Source organism: Rhinoderma darwinii, chromosome 5 (assembly GCF_050947455.1).
Source record: "Rhinoderma darwinii isolate aRhiDar2 chromosome 5, aRhiDar2.hap1, whole genome shotgun sequence".
Classification (NCBI taxonomy): Eukaryota; Metazoa; Chordata; class Amphibia; order Anura; family Rhinodermatidae; genus Rhinoderma; species Rhinoderma darwinii.
Genome location: NC_134691.1, coordinates 149,187,532 through 149,204,917, shown reverse-complemented (window position 1 = coordinate 149,204,917; position 17,386 = coordinate 149,187,532). Strand labels below are relative to the sequence as shown.

The following is a 17,386-nucleotide window of genomic DNA, read 5'->3' as shown; positions in this document are numbered from 1 at the left end:
GGGCTATGCAGCAACATTGTACGAAAGTTTTAGGCTAGGGCTAGACGGCGCAACATGAAGATCGCATTGAAACATTGCAATTAATAATTGTCAATATGGTTGCTCTACTACACACGACGTGATGTGACACAAGAATCACAAAAATCCAAATCTGCTGGATTTTTGGTTGCGGCGTAGGGTTCAATATAAGTTGCCTGCAGCTGTGAGTCATGTGCGGCAAATATTTTGTTTTTTGGGTTGTGCAACTTTTATGTGACCGCAAGTCGCAAGCAAACGGCACACATTTTTCCTTGTAAGTGACTTGATGTAACGTGACCAAAGTCGCCGTGTAGCCCCGGCCTAATTCCTATACTTCTTTTTTTTTTTTTTCCCCCATACGCTATAAATATAACAATGAAGCATTTATATTAATCTATGGGGGGAAAGTCATGGGAATTTTTCACATTGGAGGAAGAATTCTATCCGCATCTAGGAATAATTTTATTTCAAGTACTTTGCACCTTTGTGCAACTCAATTGACACGACCTGACTTGTATGTGGTTTTCTCCACTCAATGTCAATAGACTCTTGTTATCTATCAGGATATTTCGGATTGCAATATTTCATGTGCACAATGACCATTTCAGCATTATGTAAGAAATGTCTGTCAATTGACTTCATTTTTTATTTCTGTGACTTTTCTGGTATGAGTAGACAAAAGGTTCTTATCTGTGTCATTTCAGGAATTTTACTATATTGTTATCTACATATGTTGCGTGTGTTATTATGTGCATTAATAAACTGGGAAAATTATTTACAAGTATGAGTCATTTGTGTTTCCTCGAATCCGGCATCCTCTGTCCGCTACAAGAGTTGCTCTGAAAAAGCCCCACATTAAGTGGCTGTCTTGGCTTTGCAATGAGATTAGCATCAGCATGACTGCTTGTAATATATTCAGTACTAATCTGTGACCTCACGCGCTTTGCCCATTAGTATTACTGCACCAGCCTTTACCAGGTGTTGAAGCATAATACAGCACCGTCAGGCCGTACTTTCTACAGTTCTACGCTTTTTTGTTTGGTTACAAAAGACATGGCTGCTCTCCATGCTGTATGGGCCAGACGTTTCCAATAATGCCAGTTTACGGATTTGCCTTCCAAGGTTTACCAGCAGTGAAAAGTACATCTGCTTGTATGATCCTTAGTCCTGCTCTGTCATATTTACGATCTGATTTTAATTCTGTAGACCACGCTGAGCTGAGAACTACTGTGAATACGGTTTCCCAGAGCAGGTACAGCATTCACATATTTTCTACAAGCGCACATGAATGTCAAGAAATGGGAAGGGCCATTACTGCAGACTAAGGGTATGTGCACACGACCTGTTTTCAGACGTTTTTCGGGCCGTAAACATCCTGAAAAACGGCTGAAAAATCTAAAGCCGAACGCCTCCAAACATCTGCCCATTGATTTCAATGGGAAATATGGCGTTCTGCCCCGGGGCGGTTTTTTATGCCACATTTTAGAAAAATGGCACGTAAAAAGACGCTCGCGAAAAAGTGTATGTCACTTCTTGAGTCGTTTTTGGAGCCGTTTTTAATTGACTATAGAAAAACCGCTCCAAATACGGCCGTAAAAAAAACGTGAGTTGCTAAAAAAAAAAAAAGTCTGAAAATCAGGAGCTGTTTTCCATTTTCTGTCAGCAGGCTACAGGTGAGTACAGCTTCTGTCAGCAGCACATTGACACAAGCTATTGCACCTTATCTTAAAGGACAGGTGTCGCGAAAAAAAAATTTTTTTATATAAATTTGCTTTTAGTGTGTTATTAAAATTAATTTTATTTATTTGTGTTTTTGTGTTGTACTTTTTTCGTTTTTCTGAATTTTACTTCTCTATGGGGGCTGCCATTTTTTTTCCATCTCTGTATGTGTCGATTAACGACACATACAGAGATGGAATACGGCACACACGTCCCCATAGAGAATACGAACGGGAGCCGTTCCATTCACTATGGTGTACGCCGTCTGTGTGGGAACTGCGCATGCGCCGCTCCCACACAGTCCAAAAGGAAGGTCTTCGGCCGAGCGACATCCGGCGCCATTTTCATGTGGACCGGAAGCCGCGGCCCTACAGTAAGATGACTACTTCCGGTCGCGGCTTCCGGACATGTGTTCAGAAGCAAGGACTAGGAACGGAGGGAGCGGCGGCAGGAGCAGGTAAGTTATGTTTGTGTATGTTCGTGTTTTACTGTGTGATTACCACTGTATGTAAGCCTACTACAATGTGCATTCGCTCAAAAAATGGCGGCACACAGTGTAGGAGGTTTGAACATTCAACCTCCTCCTTTCTCCTGGCACTAGCCAGGATAAAGGAGGGGGGATTCTGTGAGCTCACTAGAGCGAGTGTGTCTTCTCCAATTTTGCAGCATAAAGCAATGAGGTTGCTTTACCACATGCCAATGCTGCAATTTTGGGAATAGCTCCCTCTAGTGACCAGCACATGGAAATGTTATAAATTAGAATCTAATTTATAATATTTCCTGACTTGTGAAAAAATGTAAAAAATTATAACAATGTCTAATCATTTATATACTAACTGTTTAAAAAACAAACGCATTCCCTTTAAAGAGGACCTGTCACTCGGTCACTCAATGTAAATCGTTTATCCGACCTGAATCCCGTTCTCCCCCTGACTCGCGGCGATACCGTATATGTGTGTGTTTTTTTTACACTTCTAGTAAATCCACTTTTTATGGAAAGTTTTTATTTTCATTTTTATTTTATTTTTTTAATAAACTTTACCAGTTTTATTTTTTTTTTACAATCTTCTGATCGCAGATATAATGCTCTGGTATACTCTGTATACCAAAGAATTATTGCCTGTCAGTGTAAAACTGACAGGCAATTTATTAGGCCATGCCTAAGGGCTTATTTACACGAACGTGATATACGTCCGTGCAACGCGCGTGGTTTTCACGCGCCTCGCACGGACCTACACTACCGTTCCAAAGTTTGGGGTCACCCAGACAATTTTGTGTTTTCCATGAAAACTCACACTTATATTTATCAAATGAGTTGCAAAATGACTAGAAAATATAGTCAAGACATTGACAAGGTTAGAAATAATGATTTTTATTTCAAATAATAATTTTCTCCTTCAAACTTTTGCTTTCGTCAAAGAATGCTCCATTTGCAGCAATTACAGCATTGCAGACCTTTGGCATTCTACCTGTTAATTTGCTGAGGTAATCGGGAGAAATTTCACCCCATGCTTCTAGAAGCCCCTCCCACAAGTTGGATTGGCTTGATGGGCACTTCTTGCGTACCATACGGTCAAGCTGCTCCCACAACAGCTCTATGGGGTTGAGATCTGGTGACTGCGCTGGCCACTCCATTACAGATAGAATACCAGTTGCCTGCTTCTTCCCTAAATAGTTCTTGCATAATTTGGAGGTGTGCTTTGGGTCATTGTCCTGTTGTAGGATGAAATTGGCTCCAATCAAGCGCTGTCCACAGGGTATGGTATGGCGTTGCAAAATGGAGTGATAGCCTTCCTTATTCAAACTCCCTTTTACCTTGTACAAATCTCCCACTTTACCAGCACCAAACCAACCCCAGACCATCACATTACCTCCACCATGCTTGACAGATGGCGTCAGGCACTCTTCCAGCATCTTTTCAGTTGTTCTGCATCTCACAAATGTTCTTCTGTGTGATCCAAAAACCTCAAACTTCGATTCGTCTGTCCATAACACTTTTTTCCAATCTTCCTCTGTCCAATGTCTGTGTGATTTTGTCTATATTAATCTTTTCCTTTTATTAGCCAGTCTCAGATATGGCTTTTTCTTTGCCACTCTGCCCTGGAAGGCCAGCATCCCGGAGTCGCCTCTTCACTGTAGACGTTGACACTGGCGTTTTGCGAGTACTATTTAATGAAGCTGCCAGTTGAGGACCTGTGAGGCGTCTATTTCTCAAACTAGAGACTCTAATGTACTTGTCTTGTTTCTCAGTTGTGCAGCGGGGCCTCCCACTTCTCTTTCCACTCCGGTTAGAGCCTGTTTGTGCTGTCCTCTGAAGGGAGTAGTACACACCGTTGTAGGAAATCTTCAGTTTCTTGGCAATTTCTCGCATGGAATAGCCTTCATTTCTAAGAACAAGAATAGACTGTCGAGTTTCACATGAAAGCTCTCTTTTTCTAGCCATTTTGAGAGTTTAATCGAACCCACAAATGTAATGCTCCAGATTCTCAACTAGCTCAAAGGAAGGTCAGTTTTATAGCTCCTCTATACTGCAAAACTATTTACAGCGGTGCTAACATAATTGCACAAGGGTTTTCAAGTGTTTTCTAATCATCCATTAGCCTTCTAACACAGTTAGCAAACACAATGTACCATTAGAACACTAGCGTGATGGTTGCTGAAAATGGGCCTCTATACACCTATGTAGATATTGCATTAAAAACCAGACGTTTGCAGCTAGAATAGTCATTTAGCACATTCACAATGTATAGAGTGTATTTCTGATTAATTTAATGTTATCTTCATTGAAAAAAAACTGTGCTTTTCTTTAAAAATAAGGAAATTTCTGAGTGAGCCTAAACTTTTGAACGGTAGTGTGTGTATGTGTGTATGTGTGCGTGTGTGTGTGTGTGTGTGTATATATATATATATATATATATATATATGACTTATCTCGCTGTGCAATGACTCATGGAGCACCAGGGAAGCAGCCTGGGTGTGTAAGCTAGCTGTAGGAGTAAAGCTCTAATAAAAAATATTAAATATTTGATATGTTTCCCAGTAAACTCAAATCTGCATCTTCGTTTCTATGCAATTTTCCAATGACTAAGAGCAGAATTCACAGCAGCACATAGTGGATCGAGCGGGTTCCCCAGCAGCATTTAAAAGAAACAGGATCCTGACCTGTCCACAGAGTTTAAGGCAGCACAGAGTATTTCAGGAGATGAGCGTGCGGATCTTGTGCGGGGTGGTGACTTGCCAATCATGTGAAGGTGTTATTGAGGACAGGAGTGGAGGAGAGGTAACAGACTGAGAGCTACGTAATGGTAAGATCAGAGTTCACAGCAGCACAGAATATTTCAGGAGAGGAGCATGTGATTGGCTGCAGAGGCCGCGGCAGCCTGTGATTGGCTGCAGAGGCGGTCACGTGACGTGCATGACCGCCACTACAGCCTGTGATTGGCTGCAGCGAGCGGCGACACGAATGAAACGTCATCTGTTTTGCAGCAATTCCGTTACGTGTGGACAAGACCATATACTGACAGGCAATAAGGCTTTGGTATGATAAGTATACCAAAGCATTACATCTCAGAAGATCGCGTTGTGAAGTCCCCTAGTGGGGACGATCGCCGCGATCGTAACGACTTGAATAAAAAAAAATAATACATTAATTAAACCACAGGGTTAACGGCGTGCAAAAAACAATGGCAAAATGTATTTTCTTTTTCCTTTCTACCCAAAATTGTTTTTTTTAATAAAATGTAATTAATAAGTCCCATGTATCCCAATATAGTACCAATGAATACGACACCTTGTTCCGCATAAAACAAACCCATATTTAGCTACGTCGACCGAAAAATAAGATACGGCTCTGGAAATGTGGCGATGCAAAAACATTATTTTATTTTTTTTAAAGGGTTTTTATTGTCCAAACGTCGTAAAACATTAAAAAAAAAAAGACTATAAATGTAACATGTTGTTTACGCCACATAGTGAACAGCATACATTTTAAAACGCGAAAAGCAATACTGGAATAGCTGTTTGTTTTTCTACTTTCAATTCTCTCCCAATAAAAAGTTAATCAATATAGTATATGCAGCCAGAAATAGTGCAATTAAAAAATACAACTCATCAAAAAACATGCCCTATGTCAACGGAAAAATCAAAAAATTTTAGGACTCTTGAAATGTGACGGTGAAAAAAACATGAAATTATACTTGGTCAATAAGGCCAAAATAGGCCTGGTTGTTAAAGAGGCTCTGTCACCACATTATAAGTGGCCTATCTTGTACATAATGTGATCGGCGCTGTACTGTAGATTACAGCAGTGTTTTTTTTATTTAGAAAAACGATCATTTACGTCATAGAGTTATGACCTATATTAGCTTTATGCTAATGACTTTGCTAATGGACAACTGGGCGTGTTTTACTTTTTGACCAAGTGTGTATTGTGGAGAGAAGTGTATGACGCTGAACAATCAGTGACCAATCAGCGTCATACACTTCTCTCCATTCATTTACGCTACAGATGGCGATATAGCTATATCGCTATGTGCAGCCTCATACACAAACACTAACGTTACTGCAGTGTCCTGACAGTGAATATACATTACCTCCAGCCAGGACGTGATGTCTATTCCGAATCCTGACACTTCGCAAATAATAGCCCGACACTACAGAACTCGCGAGATTACGCTGTAAACTGCCATTTCAAACGAGATTACGCTTGCCTTGCTGTAAATATCACAGAGACGCTACAGAAGTGGTCAGGATTCTGAATACACATGACGTCCTGGCTGGAGGGGATGTATATTCATTGTCAGGACACTGCAGTAACGTTATAGTGTGTTTATGTGGCTGCACATAGTGATGTAATAAGAACGCTATATGCTGTGTAAATGAATGGGGAGGAGTGTATGACGGTGATTGGTCACTAATTGGTCAGCGTCATACACTCCTCTGTACAAAGCCCACTTGGTCAAAAAGCTAAAACACACCCAGTTGGGCATTAAGAAACTCATTAGCATAAATCTAAAATAGGTCATAACTCCGTCACAAATGATAATTTTTCTAACTAAAAAACACTGCTGTAAAATACATTACAGCGCCGATCACATTATGTACAATATAGGCCACTTATAATGTGGTGACAGAGCCTCTTTAAGGAGTTAACTTGGCTAAAATGCCGCCACTTTTAATAAATGTGGGCGCTGTGTGTTTTGTACATGTGGCTGGTGGCTACATCTGTTCCTGCACAGGCATACGTACATAAAGCCTCCAAATTCTGTGTCACGCGGTTTTAGGCCATAAAGCAGTTGTCTGAAGGGAATGGCAGGTGTGTATTCAGCCCAGAAGTGGTTGGATTGATTCCGCCAGATCATATTGATTTTGTAAACATCTGGGTTAAAAGCCAAGTTTCTCTTCCAAAAGTTGATATTCGGTATGACATCGCTAGTGACCGTGGCAGTGTTTTATCTAAAACATGCCCTGCCCCCCAAATGGCCACATAAATAGGCAGTTTAGCCATTCAGTAGTCTAAAAACTAGCTGTCATGGTGGCCATTTATTGCTATCCGTTTTGGAAATCTGAGAATAAAAAACCCTAATTTGAAGAGTTTTTAACAGCTTGACGGAATAGGACACAATTTTTAATTCAAGCATTATTATTGTTATTATAGTCTTTACATTTATATAGTGCGAGAATGCATTTGGATATCTAAGGCTATGTTCACATCTGTGTCAGCGCTCCGTTCTGTCAGAGATTTCCGTTGGAACGGAGCCCTGACTGACACCAACTGAAACCAAAGGTTTCCACTTCCATCACCATTTATTTCAAAGGTGACTGATCCGGTGCCAATTGTTTCCGTTTGTCTCCGTTGTGCATGGGTTCCATCGTTTTGACAGAATCAATAGCGTAGTCTACTACGGTATTCATCCCGTCAAAACCACTAAACCCTTGCACAACGGAGACAAACTGAAACAATTGGCATCGGATCAGTCACCTTTGAAATAAATGGTGATGGAAGTGGAAACCTTTGGTTTCAGTTGGTGTCAGTCAGGGCTCCGTTCCGACGGAAAGCTCAGATAGAACGGAGCCCTGACACAGATGTGAACGAAGCCTAAGAATACAGGTTTTTTTGGGGGTTTTCTTTTTTGCTGCGCGAATATCTATGAAAAGCTTCTACACCATATTTGAGATATTCTTAGCAGTGACGCATAACAGAGCTAATATCTAATACGGAACATTAATTGAGACTACAAGTAAACTTATCAGCAGTCTATAGACTGGCAGTCACCTAAGGACAATTTCATTTTGCCAAATCTAAAAGTTTTTTCGTTTTGTTCAGTGCTGATGCCAGATGGGTTTCTGCGAGGTGCGAGTGATTTTCTGCAGCTTATTATTTTTGTACATATGCATGATCTCACTCAATCCTAACATGAACTCAGCAATGTTCTGAGGTTTTTCTGACATGCTTTCATTTTTATGTCAGCTGACTACAGAAAGAAAAGTTATTACCACTTGTCAAATAGAACATGGAATATTTGGCTTATCATCTCTTCAGACGTGTGAGTTTTGTGAATAAGATTTTTTGTATTGGATATGCTATCTTGATTGCTTATTTTTATTCCCATTTTTTGGGCCATTGTCGTCGCATACATGGAGAAATATGATTCAAATTACAGTATATTCACTTGACTGCCACCTACTGGCCACGAAGAGTGTTTATTTAATGATGAAATCTATTCACTGCCTGACTTTTTGATGGTTTTTACTCTTAGATGGAGTTAAAAAAAAAAAAGTTCTAGATTGTTGAACCCCATGGCTAAAGAAAATTGATCTTTACATTTGCCCCTCTTTTTATATGTACTGGCATAATTTTATCGATTTATTGGGAGATCAAATCAAAGGTTTCATGTTCGGCTGTATGCTGTACGCTTTGAAAGCATTGTAACTTGAGATTTTGTTTTATTTATTTCAGATAAAATAGAGGAAGCACAAAAGAAGCTGAACTGCCCTGAGGAACCCCAAAAAGGTGAGGCATCTCCATAGTTTTTATTTTGTTTCGTAATTATAAACACATAGGGGGTAGCTTTATCAAAACTAGTGCAAAGGAACAATGGAGTAGTTACCCATAGCAACCAACCAGATTCCTTCTTTAATTTTTCAGAGGCTCTTTGCAAAATGAAAGCAGTGACCTGATTGGTTGCCATGGGCAACATGTGTACTTTCACTTTGCACCAGTTTTGTTAAATCTCCCCCTCTGTGCTTCGAATTCCTTTAAATTGGGATGACCGGGACCTGATCGTGAAAGTATTAAACATTTTGTATTTTCAGTCATGGACTCTTCTTTGAGGGTGCAACCATCAAATTAGGCAAACTTTTCATACCGAGATGCATGACTTAATTCACCTAACACTAAACTTCAATAGTTTGACACAATCCAACTGCATTTAAGGGCCTGTTCCGCTGAGGGGTTCCGTCTGAGGTTTCCGTCGGGTTAACTCCTCAGCGGAAAGTCAAGCGGTAATTAGAATTATTTTCTTCATCTTAAGATTAAACGGATGCTAGAATATTAACGGTACCATTTTCTTCTGGGATACCTACCTGGAGGTTTCTACAAGTTTGTCAGGGCCTGTGCCCTTCCATTGAGGGGATACGTCTGAGGTTTCTGCCGGCTTAACCCCTCAACGGAAAGGCAAACTGAAACCTCAGCTTCCGTTTCCCTCACTATGAACTCGATGGAGACGGAAACCTTGCTAAAGGTTTCAGCATTGTGAGAAACTAGACATGGACCGCACTAAAGGTTTGTCACCGTTGTGACAGGGTTCCGTGTTTTTGACGGAATCAATAGCGCAGTTGACTGCACTATTGATTTCAGTCAAAACAACGGAAGCTATTTGCGTAACTACAGACCATAAAGTCAGGAAGTGGCCGGGAAACCGCATTAGCATCAAAAGCTAGGACGGGGTTTAGGAGGCCCCGTCCTAGAAATAGGTGCGGATCTCAGAGCTGGGACCCGCATCTATCTGACATTTATGACATATCCTGTGGATATGTCCTTCATGGGAAAACCCCTTTAAATCATCTGGGTAGGTAAAAGCTGATTTGAGTTGGTAAATTTGTGTCATTTTAAAGGATTGTTCCAACTGGTTGGCCCCCTTTCCTCTTACTTTTAGGCATTTACTACAGGTACATTTATTTTTTATTTTTTAATTCACTGCTACAACACATTGAGAAAAGCTGCTCAATATTTATTTTATTTTATTTTTTCGTTTTGTTGGTAGTGTGGGCAGTGTAGATCGGTTTACATTTTGACTTGTAATTTGGTAATATGGTGGTGCATGATAGAAAATAGTGTGGTAAACATCCCTGATAATCCCGTATATTGATCACATCGGGCTCTGCTTACAGAACTTCCTTTCCATGAGTCTGCGCCTCCTCTGCTCCCTCACTCTTCTAGCTTCTTTTACATTAATCATGATAAAGGAATTGAGTATAATTGACATATGCAAATAGACTTGTCTGTTTTAGAGCAGAGAACACCATTTGCATGATAGCCTCTTTAGTCTGAGTTTTGCTTACAGGGTTTGCAAAGCATTACAGTCAATATCTTCAGTATTTGGTAGCCCATTAATTTAAAGGAAATGTATCACATATATTTTACGGCTGGGCGATTATGACCTAAATTAAAATCCAGATTAATTGAACATGCATGCAACGCCATTGAATTAATATCAATCTCCTCAGCCTGCTGTATACTACTGTCACTGCCCCTATACTGCTCCCCACACAGAATAATGCCCCATAGCTGCCCTCCACACAGTATAATGCCCCCCATAGCTTCCCTCCTCTGATACTTATACTGTAACGATCCCAGCATCTCTGTTTCCAGGGGTGAACCTAGCCCCCCCTGCTGCCTGAGGCGAACCATAAAAAGAGGCCCCCCCCCCCCAACCAATCTATCAAAGTTCTCTCATTACTGGCTTTACACAACAAACCCGCAATATATAAAAAAATTAAATAGGAAAACATTTGTTGTTTATTTGTAAAGTGCTGTTTAATGTATAGAAAAGATTTAACCCCTTAATGACCGGGCCATTTTGCACGTTAATGACCAAGGATTATTTTTTGTTTTTTCACGGTCGCATTCCATGAGTCGTAACGGTTTTTTTATTCCGTCGACATAGCCGTATAAGGGCTTGTTTTTTGCGGGACGAGTTGTATTTTGTAATTGTACCATTTTTAGATGCTTATAACATATTGATTAACTTTATTTTAGGAGAGAATTGAAAATAAGCAGCTATTCCAGCATTGATTTTCACATTACAAATTTACGCCGTTTACTATGCAGCGTAAATAACATGTTACCTTTATTCTATGGGTCGGCACGATTACGGGGATACCAAATATGTAAAGGTTTTCTATGTTTTCCTACGTTTGCACAATAAAAAGCCTTTTAGAAAAAAATAACTTGTTTTTGCATCGCTGCGTTCCAAGAGCCGTAACGTTTTTATTTTTCCGTCGATGTGGCCGTATGTGGGCTTGATTTTTGCGGGCCGATGTGTAGTTTTCATTAGTACTATTTTGGGGTACATAGGACTTATAGATTAACTTTTATTTAATTTTAATGGGAGAAAAGAGAGAATTTTGCCGTTGTTTTTTGCGTTTTTTTTGGACGCCGTTCATCCGGCGGTTTAGTTAATGTGTTCATTTTATTGTTCAATTCGTTACGATCGCGGGGATACCATATATGTGTATGTGTGATTTTGTTTTGACACTTTTACTAAATAAAACCACTTTTTGGGCAAAAAATGTTGTTTTATTTGATTTTCACTGTAATTATTTTTTTATTTTTTTTCACAAACTTTATTTAACTGATTGCCATTTATTTTTTTTGTCCCACCATGGGACTTCACTATGCGATGTGCCGATCGCATATATAATGCTTTGGTATACTTAGTATACCAAAGCATTATTGCCTGTCAGTGTAAAACTGACAGGCAATCTGTTAGGTCATGCCTCCGGCATCGCCTAACAGGCAGATGCTGAAGGCAGACCTGGGTGTCTTTGTTAGACCCCCCCCGCTGCCATGGAAGCCCGACGGTGACCCACGATTTGTTTGCGGGGGCGCCGATGGTGTGACAGAGGGAGCTCCCTCCCTCTGTCAAACACATTAGATGCCGCTGTCACTATTGACAGCAGCATTTAATGGGTTAAACTGCCGGAATCGGAGTGCGCTTCGATTCCGGCAGTTGCAGCAGGAGCCAGGCTGTGTATAACAGCCGTGCTCCTGCCGCTGATCGCGTGGGTACAGTGGCAGTACCCGCGCCATCACAGGACGGATATATCCGTCGTCCTGCGCGAACTAGCAGCTGCAGAGGACGGATATATCCGTCCTTCGGCGTTAAGAGGTTAAAGAACTATTTTTTACTGTATTACTTTAGTATCATAGATCAGCAACGCAGCATTAACACTGAAAATGGTTTAACACATCTTCTATTCCCCCTTTTTATTACCTAATTGACTTATGATTTTTAACTGAGTTCAGTGGCCCGGCGTGGACGGCATGATGCAGTGACGTCATTGTGCCGGCCTGTTGAAGTCATCAGCGTGCTCCCGATCTCTTGTAGACCTCAGGCCTAAACCAGGCTGTGGCCTACAAGAGCAAACGGCGGAGCAGGGGTTTCTATTGTGGCAAATTTTTTTTTTTTCATTTTATACTGCTAACTTTTTTTTGGTACGTTCCGCTGGACCGTTTGGACTACGTCGTAGATTCATTGGACTACTTCAATGATCCACATTTAAAAAAAATAAAATAATTTGTGAAAGAGGGTTGCATGGGGGAGTTTTGATTTCAATTAAAAAAAAAATCTTATGTCTGTTTTTTTTAATACTTTATTATGGCCTTAGGGCTGCTGTCTGACAGCGTTCAATTACTAACTCTGGGGCTTAGCATTAGCCAGTAAAAAGGCTATCAGTAACCCCTATTATTACCCCGGTTCCCACTGCCGCCAGGGATACCGGGAAGAGTCAAGTACGATTCAGTACCTGGTCATCTGAAACGACGGTTAGGCCGCAGGCTGCTATTTTCAGGCTGGGAAGGGCCAAAAAACATGGCCCTTCCTACCCTGGTGATGCTAGGCTGCAGCTGCTTTATTGTATCTGGCTAGTTATGAAAAATAGGGGGAACCCCACGTAATTTTTTTTTTAAAAATTACGTGAGATCCCCTCCATTTTTCATAACCAGCCAGATACAATAAAGCAGCAGCAGCCTAGCATCACCATGGTGGGAAGGGCCATGGATTTTGTCCCTTCCTAGCCTGATAGTACCAGCCTGCGGCCACCCCAGTACCCTTCACTTCAGATGGTCGGGTGCTGGATCGTACCCGGCTCTTCCCGGAACTCCTGGTAGCGGTGGGTACCGGGGTAATAATAGGGGTTAGTGCTAGCCTTATTACTGGCTAACTCTAAGCCCTTTCTTAGTAATGGACGCTCTCAATCAGGCAACTGCCATTACTCAGGCGGTAATGAAGTATTAAAAAACTGGGACATAAAGAAATTTGTTTTATTGAAATGACAACTCTTCCACACAATCCACTTTAACCATTTTATTTAAAAAAAAAGCTTAAATCAGCGAAGTAGTCCAACGAATCTACAACGTAGTCCAAATGGTCCAGCGGAACCTGCAAAACAAAAATGAGCAGTATGAAAAATAAAAATAAAGATGGCTGCAACTACAAAAGTACAAACATATGAATAAATAGTTACCTTCGGGAACATATTAAAATAATTAGAAAAATTTGGCCCATAAAATAAAACATATCAAATAAAAAATAAATAAATTATAACACCTTTTTTTTAAAGAGAACCTTTCACCTCCCCATACATATGCAGCATGTAATGGGGAGGGCTGCACAAACTCTGGAGCACTTTGACAGTTCATGGGGCTAGGAAAAAAATGTAAAGGGGAGGTAATTGGCAAGGGGGCGTGTAACATCGCTGTGACACTGTCCAATCAGCTACGGACATCGTTACAGCAAGAGCTGGAGAGAGAGCGCATGCGCACGCAGCTCTGCCAACACTAAGGAACAGAAGAGAAGAAGTGTTTGAATTCTTCTTCTGTTTCATGGCATCAGAGCTGTGCACGCACGCTCTCACTCTTTTTAGCTCTCGGCAGACAAGGACGACAAGACTGATCTCTCGCGAGAGATCACATAGTCTTGTACTTGCCTGCCGAGAGCTGAAGAGTGAGAGCGTGTGCGCGCGCACATGCTCTCCTCTCTCCGGCTCTTGCTGTTGACATTGTCCGTAGCAGATTGGACAGTGTCACAGCGATGTTACACGTCCCCTTGCCAATTACCGCCCCATTGGCAGTTCATGGGGTTATTTAAATATCGGGTGCCAAATATTACGGCACCGATATCCAAGAAGTAAGGAAAGAGGGTAGGAAAAAAAAATGCAAAATGCCCCAGAGTTTGTGCAGCCCTGACCATTACATGCTGCACTCAAATGCAAATCTATGGGCAGGTAAAGGGTTCTCTTTAAAGTGTAACAACTTTTTTTAAAAACTTTTGACATGTCAAAAGTTTTGATCAGTTGGGTCCGAACACTGAGACCCCCCACTAGTCGCTAAAACGAAGCAGCAGAAGTGCTCGGGTGAGCGGTGTGCCGCTTCAATTCTGTTTGGCTTTCCTTGGAGCAGTGTACAGGCTCAATAGAAAATCTGAGTTCGTACACCGCTCACTCGGCTGGAAGTCGATCATAAATGAAGCGGCACATCGCTCACCCGAGCACTGCTGTTGCTTCATTTTAGCGATCGGTGGGGGCCTCAGTGCTCGGTCCCCCACCGATGAAAACTTGTCACTATGACATGATAAAAGTTTAGTTACAGTTTAAAGGCTATGTACACCTTTAAAAACGTAATAAATATATATATATATATATATATATATATATATCAATGCGATTGGTGCAAGTTTTAATTACTTTTTATTGAAAATTATTGTTACATTTTGAGATACAGCTGCTTTGTATCCAGTATACAGAGCAGCTGTATATAGCGCTGAGACCTGAATCCATTAGGTCGCCTATTATCGATCACATCTAAGTTATGAACTTAGATGTGATCGGTAACAGCTCGATCCTGCAGGACCCGCTGACACTGAATCAGTCAGTCCCGTCAGGATTCAGCGCTATATTTGAATTAGCGGGGGCAGGTTTATGGGGAAGGATTACGGCCTGTTCACATCAGCGTTGGCTTTCCGTTCCGGGGTTCCGTCTGAGGTTTCCGTCTGAGGTTTCCGTCGGGTGAACCCCGCAATGGAAAGTCAAACTGCAACCACAGCTTCCGTTTCAGTCACCATTATCCATGGTGACGGAAACCTTGCTAATGGTTTCCGTTCGTCACAATTCCAGCAGGTTTTCAGTTTTTCTGACGGAATCAATAGCGCAGTCGACTGCGCTAATGGTGACGGAAACTGGTTTCAGTTTGACTTTCCGTTGCGACGGAACCCTGGAACGGAAAGCCAACGCTGATGTGAACAGGCCCTTATACTGCACTCAGCTTCCTGCCCCTACTAATTTAAAAGGGGTCGGCCAACGCTGGGGGGCCGGGAGTATACTGCAAGGGGGGGGGGTCTGGTCGTTTTACTGACAGCAGAGAGCTCTATAGGGGGCAATTATCCCCCCCATAGAGCCCTGACTAGTTACTATACTGCAAGGTTAGGGGGGTCTGAGCATCTGACTGACTGCTCTAAAGGGGGGGGGGAGCAGAATCCCCACTATAGATCCCTCTGTAGAAAGTTACACGCTCAGACCAGACCTGCCCCCCACACTAATCCCTCCATTATAGTGATGTGAGGGCTCTATGGGATGGATTATTCCAGCCCATAGACCCCTTTGCTGTCGGTAAAATGCCCAGACCCCCCCCCCCCCTTGCAGTATACTCACGGTTCCCGGTCCCAGCAAGGCGGGAACGTACCTCGTGCGTCTTGTCACTTCTCGTTGCTCGACCGCTACTCCTGCAGACTTGCTCCTCTCTGGCGGCATGTGCTGCGTACAGCGTCAGAGAGGAGGAGGAGTGTTACAGACGTGCCCATCATGCGGCACGTCTGCTATGTGTGTCTGCATGGCCCCTCCCCCCCGGTCCAGTCCGTCCCTGGCTGAAAATGCCGCCCCCTTTTTTCGTGTAGGTGGTGCCGTCTGAGGCTGTCGGCTCACCTCGCCTCATGGCAGGTGCGGCACTGTCTGTGTCCATCACATGACCATGGACGGAATTTTATATACTGGAAGTACACTATGAATAACAACAAGCAGAGATCTTGAAAACCATAAGGAATTAATACAGAAAGTATATTGAAGCATTGTCTACTTTTTTATTATAAAAAGAGTAACATTAATTTGCTGAAACGGGACAACCCTTTTAAATATCCCACTAAGGATTATTCAGAAAGAGGGTTGGAAAACTGGTTTGTATTTAATCAGGAAAAAATAATCTGAATTAAATCCGTAACGTAACGGAGTGTGTTCCGTTTGTCTTTTTTCTTCCGTCCATATAGCATAATTTTTCATCCTTTTTCACGTTCGTTCGTTCGTTCGTTCGTTCGTTCGTTCGTTCGTTCCTGCCTACTTTTAACCCCTTAAGGACGCAGCCTAGTTTTGGCCTTAAGGCTCAGAGCCCATTTTTCAAATCTGACATATTTCACTTTATGTGGTAATAACGTCGGAATGCTTAAACCTACCCAAGCGATTCTGAGATTGTTTTCTCGTGACACATTGGGCTTCATGTTCGTGGTAAAATTTGGTCGATATATTCAGTGTTTATTGGTGAAAAATTGCAAAATTTAGAGAAAATTTTGAAAAAATAGAATTTTTCAGAATTTAAATGCATCTGCTTGTAAAACAGACGGTTATACCACCCAAAATAGTTACTAGTTCACATTTCCCATATGTCTACTTTAGATTGGCATCGTTTTTTGAACATTCTTTTATTTTTCTTGGACGTTACAAGGCTTTGAACATAAACAGCAATTTCTCATATTTTTAAGAAAATTTCAAAAGCCTTTTTTTTAAGGTACCTCTTGAGTTCTGAAGTGGCTTTGTGGGGCCTATGTATTAGAAACCCTGATAAAACACCCCATTTTAAAAACTAGACCCCTCAAAGTATTCAAAACAGCAGTTATAAAGTTTTTTAACCCTTCAGGCATTTCACAGGAATTAAAGCAAAGTGGAGGTGAAATTTGCAAATTTCATTTTTCTTGCTGAATTTCAATTTTATTCATTTTTTTTTCTGTAACAAAGAAGCTTTTACCAGAGAAACACTACTATATATGTATTGTCCAGATTCTGCCGTTTTTAGAAATGTCCCACATGTGGCCCTACTGCGCTCGTGGACTAAAAGACAAGCCCTAGAAGCAAAGAAGCACCTAGTTCATTTTGAGTCCTCTTTTTTATTAGAATATATTTTAGGCAGCATGCCAGGTTTGAAGAGGTGTTGAGGTGTCAAAACAGTAGAAATCCCCCAATAGTGACCCCATTTTGTAAACTACACCCCTCAAGGAATTCATTTAGGGTTGTTGTTACCATTTTGACCGCACATTTTTTTCACAGCACGTATTTGAATTGGGCTCTGAAATGAAAAAAATGTCATTTTTTCCAATAAAATGTCATT

At 41.4% G+C, this 17,386-nt stretch overlaps 1 protein-coding gene across 3 annotated transcripts in view; it reads left to right on the top strand.

Annotated features, from left to right (window-relative positions):
• Positions 1-17,386, top strand: part of HIVEP1 (HIVEP zinc finger 1) — a 245,536-nt gene that overhangs the window by 135,304 nt on the left and 92,846 nt on the right. For all 3 annotated transcript variants that reach the window (XM_075826632.1, XM_075826631.1, XM_075826633.1), the window contains one exon: positions 8,696-8,749. In XM_075826632.1, coding sequence (XP_075682747.1) covers positions 8,696-8,749 — 54 coding nt within the window. The remainder of the gene's footprint in view (positions 1-8,695; positions 8,750-17,386) is intronic.